The sequence below is a fragment of the Salvelinus alpinus genome, chromosome 24 (assembly GCF_045679555.1).
Source record: "Salvelinus alpinus chromosome 24, SLU_Salpinus.1, whole genome shotgun sequence".
NCBI lineage: Eukaryota > Metazoa > Chordata > Actinopteri > Salmoniformes > Salmonidae > Salvelinus > Salvelinus alpinus.
In genome coordinates this window covers 28460509-28475363 of record NC_092109.1, presented here as the reverse complement: position 1 = coordinate 28475363, position 14855 = coordinate 28460509, and the positions used below count along the sequence as shown (strand labels likewise).

Sequence of the window (14855 nt, the reverse complement as noted above, 5' to 3'; positions counted from 1 at the left end):
TATAGAAAGAACCCTCTTGAACTTTTTTCAAATCAAACATTGAATATATCTTTAAGCATGGTCAAGTTAATAATTAGGCTGTTGATGTATTAAATGGCCCGTGCTATCCGGAATCCTTGGAACGTCCCTACCCCATTGAAGTTGAAATTGGTAAGGGTAGGGGATTAGGGTTTAGCACCGACATGTATAAAACCACCCAGACACATCAAAGATGCAGTCGTCCTTCTGAACTGAGCTGCAGGACAGGAAGGGGACTACTTAGGGATGTCACCATGAGGCCATTGGTGATTTTAAAATAGCTCCAGAGTTCAGTGGCCATCTGCCCGGTAGTTGAAACCAGGATTTATCTGTGAAGAGCACACTTCTCTAGTTTGCCAGTGGCCATCGAAGTTGAGCATTTGCTCACTGAAGTCAGTTATGACTGCAAACTGCAGTCAGATCAAGACCCTGGTGAGGACAACGAGCATGCAGATGAGCTTTCCTGAAACAATTTCTGACAGTTTGTGCAGAAGTTCTTCAGTTATGCAAACCCAGTTTCATCAACTGATATTTTATTTCAGCTCATGAAACATGGGACCAACACTTTACATGTTGCGTTTATATTTTTGTTTGGCGTAATACTGCAAAACATGGCAAAGGAATACACTTTTTGGCCTAAATGCAAAGCCTTATGTTTGGGACAAATCCAACACATCACTGAGTAACCTGCCTCCCTATTTTAAAGCATGGTGGTGGCTGCATCATGGTATGGGTATGATTGAGATCAGCAAAGACTGGGGAGTTTTTCAGGATGAAAAGATTTGGGATGGAGCTAAGCGCAGGCAAAATCCTAGAAGAACACCTGCTTCAGTCTGCTTTACACCAGACACGGGGAGAGGAGTTTCTGTTTCAGCAGGACAATAACCTACAACACAAAGCCAAATCTTACCAAGACGACAGTGAATGTTCCTGAGTGACCTAGTTACAGTTTTGACTTAAATCTGCTTAAATCTATGGCAACTTGAAAATTGCTGTCTAGCCATGATCCCCAACACCTTGACAGAGCTTAAAGAATAAACGGGCAAATATTGCACAACACAGGCGTGCAATGCTCTTATGTGATTTACCAAAGAAGACTTGCAGCCAAAGATTTAATGACAATTAAATCTATTTTAATCCCACTTTGTAACAAAATGTTAAGAAATCCAAGGGGGGTGTAGACTTTATATAGGCACTGTAATTGGCTCCCTCTGACTGAGTACAACGCCAGTCATCTTGCTGATGTATCACTGCTGCAGGTAGAAAGCCCAACAAATGTATCACACTGCCACATCAGGTTTCTAACCTGACTGAAGCTGTGACAACCTTCCAAACATAGCAATAACTTCAAGGTATGGTTCAATATTGCGAGAAAAATAAAGTTCAGATCACCTTTACCCTACACACAGAGATGCATACAAAGCTCTCCTTCATCTTCCATTTGGCAAATCTGACCATAACTCAATCCTCCTGATTCGTGTTTACAAGCAAAAACTCAAGCAGGAAGTACCAGTGATGCGCTCAATGAAGCAGATGCTAAACTAGAGGACTGTTTCGCTAACACAGCCTGGAATATGTTCCTGGATTCATCCGTTGGTATTGAGGAATTTACCACCACAGTCACCGGCTTTATTAATAAGTGCATCGACGATGTCGTCCCCACAGTGACCGTACGTACATATCCCAACCAGAAGCCATGGATTACAGGCAACATCTGCACTGAGCTAAAGACTAGAGCTGCTGCTTTCAAGGAGCAAGACTAATCCAGACGCCAGTGGTGTAAAGTACTGAAGTAGTACTTTAAAGTATTTTTACTTAAGTTGTTTTTTGGGGTATCTGTACTTTACTATTTATATTTTTGACAACTTTTACTTTTACTCCACTGCATTGCTAAAGAAAATATTGTAATTTTTACTCCATACATTTTCCCTGACAACCAAAAGTACTCGTTACATTTTGAGTACACCGTGTATATACTGTAGCCTCGTTATTGTTATTTTATTGTGTTACTTTAGTTTATTTAGTAAATATTTTCTTAACCAAAAACACAGTTAAGAAAAATAGAGAATAAAGTGTTTGTAAGTAAGCATTTCACGGTAAGGTCTGCACCTGTTTTTTTTGGTGCATGTGACAAATACATTTTGATTGGATTAATATAAGGAATTTTAAATGATTTATACTTTTACTTTTGATACTTAAGTATATTTTAAACCAAATACTTTTAGACTTTTACTCAAGTAGTATTTTACTGGCTTGACTTTCACTTTTACTTTAGTAACTTTCTATTAACGTATCTATACTTTTCCTCAAGTATAACAATTGGGTCCTTTTTCCACCACTGCCAGACGCTTATAATAAATCCTGCTGTGCACTCCGATGCCCTGGACTCTGCCCACACACTCACACATCCTACTACACTGACACTCCAACTCACACACTACATACGCACACACACATGCATGTTGATGCCAGACACACTTTCACATACACTGCTGCTACTTTGTTTATGTATCTTGATTGCCTAGTCACTTTTACCCATACCTACATATACATATTACCTCATACCCCTGCACATTGACTAGGTACTGGTACTCCTTGTATATAGCCTTGTGATTGTTATTTTATTGTTTTACTCTTTCCTTATTTGCTCATTTGTTTGTCTTACTTTTTAACTCTGCATTGTTGGGAAAGGGCTCGTAAGTAAGCATTTCATGGTAAAGTCTACACAAAATCAAATTTTATTGGTCACATACACGTGTTTAGCCGATGTTATCGTGGATGTAGTGAAATGCATGTGTTTCTAGCTTCGACAGTGCAGTAATATCTAACAAGTGATATCTAACAATTTCACAACATAAACCCAATACACATAAATCTAAGTAAAGTAATGGAATTAAGAATATATAAATATATGGACGAGCAATGTCAAAGCGGCATAGACTAAGATACAGTAGAATAGAATACAGTATATACATTTGAGATGAATAATGCAAAATATGTAAACATGATTAAAGTGACTAGTGTTCCATTTATTAAAGTGGCCAGTGATTTCAAGTCTATGTATATAGGCAGTAGCCTCTAATGTGCTAGTGATGGCTATTTAACAGTCTGATGGCCTTGAGATAGAAGCTGCTTTTCAGTCTCTCGGTCCCAGCTTTGATGCACCTGTACAGATCTCGCCTTCTGGATGATAGCGGGGTGAACAGGCAGTGGCTCGGGTGGTTGTTGTCCTTGAGGATCTTTTTGGCCTTCCTGTGACATCGGGTGCTGTCACAGGAAGGCCAAAAATATCACCTGTTGTATTCAATGCATATGACAAATACAATTTGATTTGATGTCTCAATCAATTCTTTGTTCTGGGACCAGGGATTAGAGTGAACGGTTGTCATATTGCTGAGTCTACCTTTATTAAAGGTCATGTAGCAAGTAGTTTGCTGCTCTTGCAAAGAACCATCTGCAATATACAGTAGTTCAAATGAAGATGGGCTGCAAAAGGTTTGAGCGCTTCAAGCTGATGCTCATTCATTCAGCCTAGCAGCTTAGAGGGCTCTGTATGTGTTTTCTCTCCAAACCTGCCTGATCTGATCTGCCCAGCTCAGCACTGAGAAACCTCACTGTCATCCATTTTAAGCCCTCACTTAGGGAGCAGCCAGTCATCTGCAGAGGTGTGAACATTGCCTGGCTACCCATCCACATCGCTACGGCCAACTAATGTTTCTTCTCCACGATGAGTCTGGATTTCCCCCCCTCCCGATGATTTCTGGAACGTCAACACATTCTGACCTTTCAGATTGGTCCCAGAAACCGATGGGTTGGGCCAGAGCCGGCATACATGATGACGTTATCAACTTTGATACTCAGATTGGTTAGAGCCGATCCAATCGCTGATTAATTTTTGTACAACATCCCTCATTTTGAAGTCACACGAATGACTTCTAGGATGGCAGTTTCAGACTGAATGTACTGTATGTACCGATCCATATAACAGCGTAATTAAATTCAGAGTGAGTCCTCAGGCAAGTGTAAACCTACACTTTTAGTGCAAGCATCTTCATTTTCTGACCTTGGTATCACTCCCTCACTTACAGTACAACTATGAAAGATCATAAGAGAAGGGTCTTTGGTGGTGTTGCCATCTTTTGGTTAAATGATTAGGATAGGAAACTTTCCCAATATAAAGCTGAGTCGTCCTTGTACGGCCGACCTCATTTGGGATGTGAACCCTCGTTCATAACAACGACAACACTACTTACGGTTTCAGGGGTGGTGATGTCATTGCATGATCATGGCTAGAGCTCATTAGATAACTAGTTTACATCTACACCCCAACAACTGGCAGAGCCCACCGTGTGATCTGAGTTATGACACCACGAACGATGGTTCTCAGTTGGTCCGTTATAGACTAAAACCAGGCAGGTACTGTATGTTGATGTACCACCTAGGTTACACAAATTATTACACTGTACCTGCCTGTGTAACAGCAATATAATAAAGATTTTACATTTCGGTTGGTAACTTGAACAGCATGGACAAATCAATATTTTCAGTAGCCTACATTGGTATTTTGATAGCCTAATATCGTGAGGAATCGAATCCAATTTTCAGGTCTGCTATTCCTAAATCCCTCGCGCCGCCAGTCGATTCTGGAGAGCAGCTGATCACCTGCAGCAAGAGGGCGGACGGCACATTTTACGACTGCAACGAAAAGGATTTCAAGGGATGCATGTTTGCTTTCTCTAAGTGAAGTTGGATACAAATAGTCTAATTGTACATGAGAAATTGCAATCGAACATCGGCATCCTCACGCGGTTGAGGCCAAATTGATTAGGAATTGAGGATAGCACAAGCAGCATTTTTTCTGCGTAATTCGCAGCAAGAATTCAGATTTGACACGGACACCATACGGTGTGACTACGCATTATGCGTAGGAATCGATCGCAAAACATTTCCTGGATCCTATTTCGGCGTTGAGAAGGTAAATACTGTCAGTGACTACAGATGATCACAGGTCCCCCCTCCCTAACAGTACAGAGGCTACCAGGCTAATGGTAGCCGCTATGAGTCGGGCGAAGAGCGAGAGACCAAACCCGGAGGATTTCGGACAGATGGAATAGAAAGAATGCTGCTCTCTCAAAATGCATCACAGTAGACGGATAACAAGCTGACTCCAAACAAATATACAGCAAACTTTCAGCGCTGACATGACGCTGGGGTTTAAATAAGATGTTTTAAACTGTCCGAGAACTGACAAAATGCATGTGCAAACTGATCAGCTGGATTGTTGAAATGACTTGGTCGGCGCTGACGCTGTCTGATGGCTCAAACTGCATAATAGCCAAATGGCATTTTATTTTGCGTCGACTTGACGTTTGGACCTCCAATATTGGATCAGTTGTCTAGCTAGAAGTTCGGATGAAAGTAAACAACTGGTGCAATGTCAAACTACATGGTCCGGAGCGTAATGTACTATTCGTGCTGAAGCGTATGGGTCCTGCGTACTCAAGCTCCCGACTCCCACACAAAAAGGATTGTCTCTGTTGCGGGGGGTGCAGTGCAGTAGCTGTCACAGCTCCACATCTGGCTACTGACTGAATAGTTAACTAGCTAGCTAGCTAACTGTTTTTCCTCTTGGGAAGCTAGTGAGGTTGAATGAGTTTCTGCATCATTCGAGAGAAAGATTGCTTTGTGAAATCACCTCGGTGGTTATCGTGTTCCGAAGAAGGGACCCGTATTTTGGACAATATCTGAGATCAATCGAACAGTTTGAAGTGGTTCACAGCTGTCTTCTTAGCGAAAACACATAAGGACTTTGCGTAAGTCACGTATTTTTAAAGGCAAAGATAGGGTGACATTGCAGTCTCATCATATTGGATTTAACGTCGCCCGACAAAAAAAAGTGAAAGTGGGGCATTGTCCGTCACACGTATTAACGCAGTGGGATTTGTACGTCTGGTCGGCTTTTCCCCCCACCCTTCCCTTGGTGACGGTGATGGGTCGGAAGCGGTGTGTCGGTGCAGATTGTTCCAAGATGGCGGCCGGGTGCTGCGGGGTGAAGAAGCAGAAGCTGTCGGGATCCCCCGGGTCGGGGGGTCCTGGCGGGGTGGGGGCGGGAAACGGAGTGGCAGGGACCGGACATTGTGGATCGGACTTGGGGATTGGTTCCTCCTCGACTGTGGCGGCAGGGAACATGAATCGAGTGAACGGCCTGGGGTGTCCTGGGGGTAGTAGTAGTAGCACCAACGCGTTGTCCCCAACCCCGGGAGGCTACAACTCAACTGGCCTCTCCCCGAATCTAAGCCCGGGATCTGGTTCGGGAAGTGGAGGCAGGAAGATGGTTGTTTCGGCGGAGATGTGCTGCTTCTGTTTCGACGTGCTTTATTGCCATCTGTATGGATACCAACCTCCCCGAACACCTAGGTTTACAAACGATTCCTAGTAAGTTTCGTCCTAATATTATGTTGTTAAGTAGTAGCTACTATTGCTAACGTTAATGACTGAATAAGCAATATTATCGACTGTGTAGTAAACGTTCTTACCTAACGTTAGCCAGCAAGCAGATAACGAAACAATTGTAATGTAGTAGTGAAAATAAAAGTCAATTGGTTGAGCTGTGCAACTTTCGTAAATTAATATATTGCTGCTGCTACTTGGATAAAGTTTACTTTCACTGGGTGGTGTGGTGCTTACGTCCGCTAGCTAGTTCAACAAAGAAAAACAGTAGCTAGTTAGCATTAAAGGCTACGTTAGCTTGGTAGCCAGCAAGGGCGAGTTTCAACTTTACATTTTAGAAAGTTTAGAAAACACCACACAATTGTTGTGTTACGGCGCGTGGTGTGTTTGTCATTTTTTTTCTGTGTTCTGAAAATGACACGGCTTGATTATATTCCTTCATCCAAAGTCGAGATCTAGAATTTAACTAGCTGCCTTGTCTGTGTCAATCGACCATGACAGAGGACGGGTTCCCACTAGATAGGCCAGGGGCAAAGTCAAAATTGGCTATATCGTATATTGGCTGTATCGTATAAAACCATAATTTGCCTTTTTGGTCTTAGTTCAAGGTTATGGTTAGGCATACAGTTAGCAGCGTGTCTCATAAAGCCTCATTACACATTGACTTGCTTGATGTGGCAACACCAAAGATGCTATTCGATACCCCAAAAAAATGTGAACCACATCGACGGAGTTATCCCTGACAGGTATAATCGACGATACTGATCAGTGATGACACAGGGGCTACGATTAAAATACGATCTAGCCTGTGTTTCATACAACTATAGACATAACTATTTGATGCAAGGACTATCAGGCTGTGAGATTGACTATACCTAACTACATTGCTTGTTTACAAAAACCGTAAGGACTAATTCATTTAGAGACCCCCTCTAGTAATTTAATAGGATATGTCATAAACCCTGAAAGTTACAGAATTGATTCAAAATGGCAGCCATATTGGTCAGGGAGAAATCCAAACCAGTCTATTTGGAATGAACAGCAGTAGAGGCATAGTCCTGATTTTACTTTTGCAGGAAAGTAAATGTAAGTCGTGTGATATGTACATTGTGTAATATAATTATTGTCATATGATTGGGTTTATACACGTTGTGGGTTTTATATGCATTTTCTGTATAAATAGCCTCTAAAAAATATGTAAACAGACCATAACTGTAATATATATTTATATATATATTTATTGGAAAGCTGCGAATGATAATATATGATACAATATCAGTACTTATTGCATTTACAACTTGTCTAAATCCTATCGTCAACTGATTTGACAGTGTATGGCTGTGGATTGACTACATTGTTTGAATGGAATGTTATATTGGCAGTTAATTCGAAAAATGTATGGAATCATTTCTCTAAAACTGTCTGGCTATCTAACAAACATACAGTGCAGATAAATTCTCCAAATTAATTTATTTTAAAACACTGTTTTATCACAGCACTGGTAAGCCATTGTTGATCAACTACCTGACCAACATGGCTGACCTTTGGACCATCATATGAAGTTTCACGACCATTCTAGTACTCTTATTAGTAGCCTACAACCTTCGTTTTGGTTTATGATAGTGTAATTTACAGTTGTCTTCAATCTGAAGGCATAATTGACATTCTTCAAGAATCCATACAGCATTGAATGTAATAACCATTAAAAAGTTGGACAGCTTCTACATATTGTTAATTTAAAGGGGGAGGTTTGTCCACAACACGTTCATGAGTAGAGACAATATTTTATGCAATATTAGGCCTACATTTACCAATGGCATTGTGTTAAAATCCCAATATGTGTATTTTCTGTTGGTAATGACAGTCTACACACTTAGTTAGGCATACATCATTACACCATCAGTTATTACAGCCAACCTAACAGCCAGAGTAGCTTTAGGGAGTTGTTGTCATGGTGGCCTTTCCTTGCTCACAGTAAACATTGGGATGCTATTTTTAATGAGATGCCAATGTACTTTTCTCCTCTAAGGCTGTTAAAATGGTAATTGGCCATTGCACAGCTAGGTAACTGGGAGGCATTCTCTGCATACTAGTGTGCAAGACCACATTTTAACAGATAGGCATCCATTTACAAACCAAATATGGCTCTCAGCCACCTTCTTGTAGCATTGTTACTACCATATACATTTCACACGGACTCTGTCTATACACACAAGTGTTTATTAGAAGAAAAAACTAATGGGGGGTACACACAAGTGTTAACTAGTATATTAGTGCTGTGCCTTCATTTCAAAGTAAAATCAACATCCTGTCCATTATTCTATATCAATGTAGATGTTTGAAACATTAGTGGGAGGCCTGGAGACAAACTCTATTGATACCATTCATTTCAACATTGTTTTCTTCTTTATAGCAAATCCTGACAACATGCAGTCATTTCTTCCTTACTATATTTAACACACTATTTTTCCCGAATGTATAATAATTGCCTGCTTAAAACATACTTATGCGTCAAGGCATTTTGATATTTTTTTTATTTTTTTTATGGACAATAACGTATGGCTATCTTATAGATACAGAGTTTTGCCACCCGCCTTTATCATCATGCCTTTTGGAAATGGCCAGACATTTGTTTATATAGATATGTAAGGGAAAGGGTGCAAATTTATATTTAACATATTTATCTCTTTGCCTCTCCCTTTTAGTTATTTAGCAGACACTCTTATCCAGAGCGAATTACAGGAGCAATTATGGTTAAAGTGCCTTGCTCAAGGGAAATGTCGACAGGTTTTTCACCCAGTCGGCCCGGGGATTTAAACCAGCAACCTCTCAGTTACTGGCCCAACGCTCTTAACCACTAGGCTACCTGCCGCCTTGCTAAGCTACCTCACACAAATGCATAAGCCGGGTCACACAAAGTATATGCTTCCCATTTTGTTAATGTTGGATAGAGGAAGAGTAGCGGTAGAACCATTGATTGAGAGTTGGACACTTGATTCCATGTCTCCGTTTACACGCGCAGGGATTTCTTGACTTAGAGGTCTATGTATTGACTTACTAGTGTGAGAATCCTGGTAGCTGTTAGTTTATTGGAGGTGATTTCCCCTTGATTCCTAAGTACCAGCTCAGTATCTGTTTAACAGTGAAACTAATTCAGCCTCACTAGACAGTTCTGTCACAAGTGGAACATCTTGTGTATGTTGGGGATACTCCGTATTCATCCAGTCTGAATCAGTGTGTTTTGTGAGTGTTACATGAAGCAGTAACCTGATAGTGCTCAGGGCCATGGTGATGATGCACTGTAATCTGTTGATCCGTTTGATGCCCACTGTCCTAGGATTTAGGGGTCAAGTGAAAGTTCTGCCTGATGTCAGAAAATGGGACTGAAAATCCAAGCAGAGTGTGGCAGGTGGAAAGGGATGGAGGAGGTTGAAAGCCCAGTTTAATTTTCCTTCAATGGGAATTTCCATGTGAAATAATTTATTTGATATCCAGTTCCGCTCTTTTGGAAAGATTGAAACAAAACCTGAAAAAAATGTGTTGGGCTGTTTTTCTTCAATAGAAGGCATCTCATACATTCACATTCATATGATTGTTTGAAGTTACACATTCTTAAATAGGGAATTGATCACCCAGAGGTAGTTGTTTGCAACATGCTTGTAATGTTGGGCGGTAATGCAGAGGGAAGAGATGAGTAATGCCATGACGGGTATACTAGAGGCAATAGCATACACACATGTTCAAGCCCCTCCCTGCTGTTCTGACATTAGTATGGTACTAATACAGAGTGCTGTCTGCAATCTCTTTCCAGCTATGAAGACAAGGAACTGAACACCGCTCTGCTTTTCTATATTTTAACACCTGTGTCATCTTTATGCTCATTTTAGATTTGAATGGCAAGGGCTTTCCCTGTGTTGAGAGACTTCACTCAGTTCCTCTCCAAGTCTACCCCCACTTGCATTAGCCTATACGTCTAAAATGGAGATGGGAGTAGTCTGATCCATCCAGGCCAGTGTGTTTACCACCAGGAGGATTCAACTGATCAGGTGGCGTGGATCAGCTCCAAGAGGAGGGTTGTTGCCATAACCATGGCTGTATAATATAGCTGCTCTACCAGGGCTCAAATGAACATTAAACCTACTTCAAGCCTCGTGATTTATTCTAGACTACTAGAATGTGGTAGATGAACTGGGCCTGCCAGGTTGAAACCGAGTGCCACACACAACATGGTGGTTTCTACTTGAGGAACTGATGATGTGAGGAACATGACACCAGCCCCTCCCACACCCCATCTGATCTCTGCACACACTCCTGCCCACAACACCAGCTCCACCTGTGACCCATAAATCAGAAGCCAAAGGAGTGTAATATGTGCCTATATGCATGTGACTTACGACAATTTTAAATCTCCTGAATAATTGCCCCCTCAGTGTGAAAGCTGGCACTAAGCTGGGACTGGGTAATATAGTGCAATGTGACTATGGTGGGCAGTGATGTCATCAGGACTGATTAGTAGTCAGTCTGCAGTGGGAAGGTGTCTGTGTGTGAACTGGGCTCCAGATGTAGCAATGCGCATTAAAACGCCCCTGTAGCTTTTTCTAGTGTTTCCACTGTTTGGGATGGCACTTATTATTTGAATGGACTGATTGGTACAGAGGAGAGGATTTGAAGCACCTCCTAAAACATTTCATGTGATGACATACCTCTTCATCTGAACTAATATGTACCTGTCAAGTTCTTCCATTTGGTTCGTTCCACGTCAAAGAGCACCAGAAAGAGGATTGACACCCAACATCTTAGATTGTTCTGAAATAGTTTCTGTTGTTAGAAACAGATAAGATTAGCATTACTTGAACATTATTTTGCCGTAGCACCATACTACTTGTTATAGAGAACTGATACTGTATACTTGTTGGTGTGTGGGGAGTCCATGGGTGGTTTTTGACCATTTATTTGGATTCCTCATGTCTCAGTCATTGATAGAAAAAAAGTTTGGTCCCAATCAAATGTTGAGTACTATATTTATTAGATATTATATAAGTCCAATAAATTAAAAGGGCCAATTTACGTGCAATCAATTAGCTTAATTTCTCACAGATCAAATAATATTTTTTTTTAAACAATGTCGCAGGAATGCTAATCTTATCTGTTTCTAACTATATATATATATTATTTCGGACAATCTGAGATGGTGGGTGTAATGGCTTGCTGAAATTTATTTGACTTACTCACTGCTTTAAATTAGGACTGAGTGACTAACTGGGCTCAGTTAAATATGCTTGAAAAAGCTTTTTAAAAGCAGCCCTTGTTTGATGTGCTTTGCAGAGACACACTGTCTGTGTCCTCAGGGTTGGACCTCTGCAGTGCAGAACGCTGGTTCTCCGACTGGATTCCATCCCAATGTGTTTTTGTGAGTTGAGATGAAATCGGTTAGGCCTATCACACGTTGCTACCAATGATCCATCCATCCATCACCAATGATCCATTCATCCATCAGCAATGGATGGATACCTAATGGGTAGTGTTGGATCACCCTTTTACTCATGTACACTGAACAAAAATATAAACGTAACATGCAACAATTTCAAAGATTTTACTAAGTTACAGTTCATATAAGGTAATCAGTCAATTGAAATAAATTCATTAGGACCTAATCTATAGATGTCATGTGACTGGGAATACAGATATGCAGGTAGGGGCAGGGATAAAAAAAAAACAGTGTGTATCTGGTGTGACCACCATTTGCCTCATGCCATGTGACACATCTCCTTTGCATAGAGTTGATCAGGCTGTTGATTGTGGCCTGTGGAATGTTGTCCCACTCCTCTTCAATGGCTGTGTGAAGTTGCTGGATATTGGTGGGAACTGGAACACACTGTCATACACGTCAATCCAGAGCTTCCCAAACATGCTCAACAGGTGACATGTCGGGCGAGTCTGCAGACCATGGAAGAACTGGGTCATTTTCAGCTTTCAGGAATTGTGTACAGATCCTTGCGACATGGGGCCGTGCATTATCATGCTGAAACATGAGGTGATGGTGGTAGATGAATGGCACAACAATGTGCCTCAGGATCTCGTCACGGTATCTCTGTGCATTGAAATTTCCATTGATAAAATGCAATTGTGTTCGTTGTCCATAGCTTATGCCTGCCCATACAATAAACCCACCACCACGATGGGTCACACTGTTCACTATGTTGACATCAGCAAACCACTCGCCTATATGACGCCATCTGCCCGGTACAGTTGAAACCGGAATTCATCTGTGAGCGAGTACTTTTCCAGCATGACAGTGGCCATCGAATGTGAGCAGTTGCTCCCCATCGATCAGCAAATGCTGAAGTCGGTTACAACACTGAACTGCAGTCAGGTCAAGACCCTGGTGAGGACGACGAACATGAAGATGAGTTTCCCTGAGACGGTTTCTGACAGTTTATGCAGACATTCTTCGGTTGTGCAAACACAGTTTCATCAGCTGTCCGGGAGGTTGGTCTCATACGATGCGGCGGGTGAAGAAGTCTGATGTGGAGGTCCTGGACTGGTTTGGTTACACGTGGTCTTCGGTTGTGAGGCCGGTTGGACATACTGCCAAATTCTTTAAAATTACTTTGGAAGCGGCTTATGGTAGAGTTATTAACATTAAATTCTCAGCCAACTGATCTGATGGACATTCCTGCAATCCCCATGCAAATTGCACGCTCCCTAAACTTGAAACATGTGACATTGTGTTGTGTGACACAACTGCACATTTTAGAGTGGCCTTTTATGGTCCCCAGCACAAGGTGCACCTGTGTAATGATCATGCTGTTTAATTAGCTTCTTGATATGCTACACCTGTCAGGTGCATGGATTATATTGGCAAAGGAGAAATGCTCATTAACAGGGATTTAAACAAATGTGTGCAGACAATTTGAGAAAAATAAGCTTTTGTGCATATGGACAATTTCTGTGATCTTTTATTTCAGCTCATGAAACATGGGGCCAACACTTTACATGTTGCGTTAATATATTTTTTTCAGTGTAGTTTAATCAACCTTTACCACGTTTAATTGAAACCATTGAGAGAGAATGTGTCTGCTCTTCACTCTTCAGGCATACACAGCAGTCTGGATGGGGGCTGGTATGGTATGTGAAGATGGTGTTGGCTGTGGGTGGGTGGGGGAATGGATGATGAGTGGAATCGTCAAGGACACAGTATGGCACGTGATGCAATAGGACATCCCTTTAGTATGTGGCTAGAAGGCTGGGATTACTCTTCAGAATGGGCACACAGAACCGAGTGGGAGCTCTGCCAAAAAAGCTAGAGTAGAGGGACAGAGGAAAAATTGCCTGAATTACACATAGCATAGTGAGCATCTAATAGGGGCCTGGGGAATACAATAATTTAATTTTGATTCTCAGTGGTCAGTGGACACAAAGACGATCATGCTGCTGTGTTGTTACCTGCCTGAACGGCAAAGATTATTTTATTTTTTTCTAGCTGTTTAAACCCAGGACACCCCCACCGTCTCCCTTTCATATCTGAAGTGCCCAATGGTCCAGTGTGCTATTTTCATGACTCAGCCATGGGGGTTTTTAGAAAGATTCTCTTGTTTGCTCAGACCTCATGGTGTGATTGATTCATCAGCAGTTCATTAAGATAAATCCATGTTGACTCGCAGGAGTCTGGCTTTTGTAACGCACTGAACCCATCAACCCTGGCTGCATGTCAAAAATGTTCCCTGTCGCCCCTCCCCCCAGAACTCGTAACACTCACCATAGAATGTTTAGTTAGCAGGCACAACTGGCCGCTCACTCGCAAGAGATTCATCATGGATTCTTGTCAGGAAACTGTATGATAGACAAATGTTCTAACCTAAATCCCTTTGAAGTAGAATTTCACGGTTTGGAAATGGAACCTCAGCTTTTGTCAGACCAATGGAAAACAGTCGTTAAAGGTGTTCTTTCACCCCACAATGGTGACTGGGGTGACAACTGCAGCTCTTGTTAAGTGTCCCTACCTCTGCACTTGCTTTCCCATAGATTCATGTCTTGGCTCACACAGCCTCTCTCAGGCTGCTGCTCACCTTATTTGCCAAGGGGTTCATCAGCCAGATTAAAAGCGATTCATCTTAAGTAGGGAGCTGCAGGCTGCGACCGTCAGGCTCTTAAGTTGGCTAGGTCTCTACTGCATAGCCATGAAGTGGCCGGCCTGACGGATGGACTGACTCACTCACTGGCTGTCTGGAGGAGCTTGTCTGTCTGAAGTCAACCTATTACAGCAGAGCTGCCCACTCGCTTCGAAAGTATGGAGTTGTCTGTCTGTCCCTTGAGAGATCACTTCTTATTAGGATCAACTGACATCAATCAAGCAAGTTTGCGATGCCTCTGTCTTACACACACAC

At 41.8% G+C, this 14855-nt stretch overlaps 1 protein-coding gene across 2 annotated transcripts in view; it reads left to right on the top strand.

Annotated features, from left to right (window-relative positions):
- Window positions 1-4658: 4658 nt before the first annotated feature.
- Window positions 4659-14855, top strand: part of LOC139552540 (nuclear protein AMMECR1-like) — a 34175-nt gene continuing 23978 nt past the window's right edge. For both annotated transcript variants that reach the window (XM_071364363.1, XM_071364362.1), the window contains exon 1: window positions 4659-6453. In XM_071364363.1, the coding sequence (XP_071220464.1) occupies window positions 6008-6453 (446 nt within the window). In that variant the 5' untranslated portion in view covers window positions 4659-6007. The remainder of the gene's footprint in view (window positions 6454-14855) is intronic.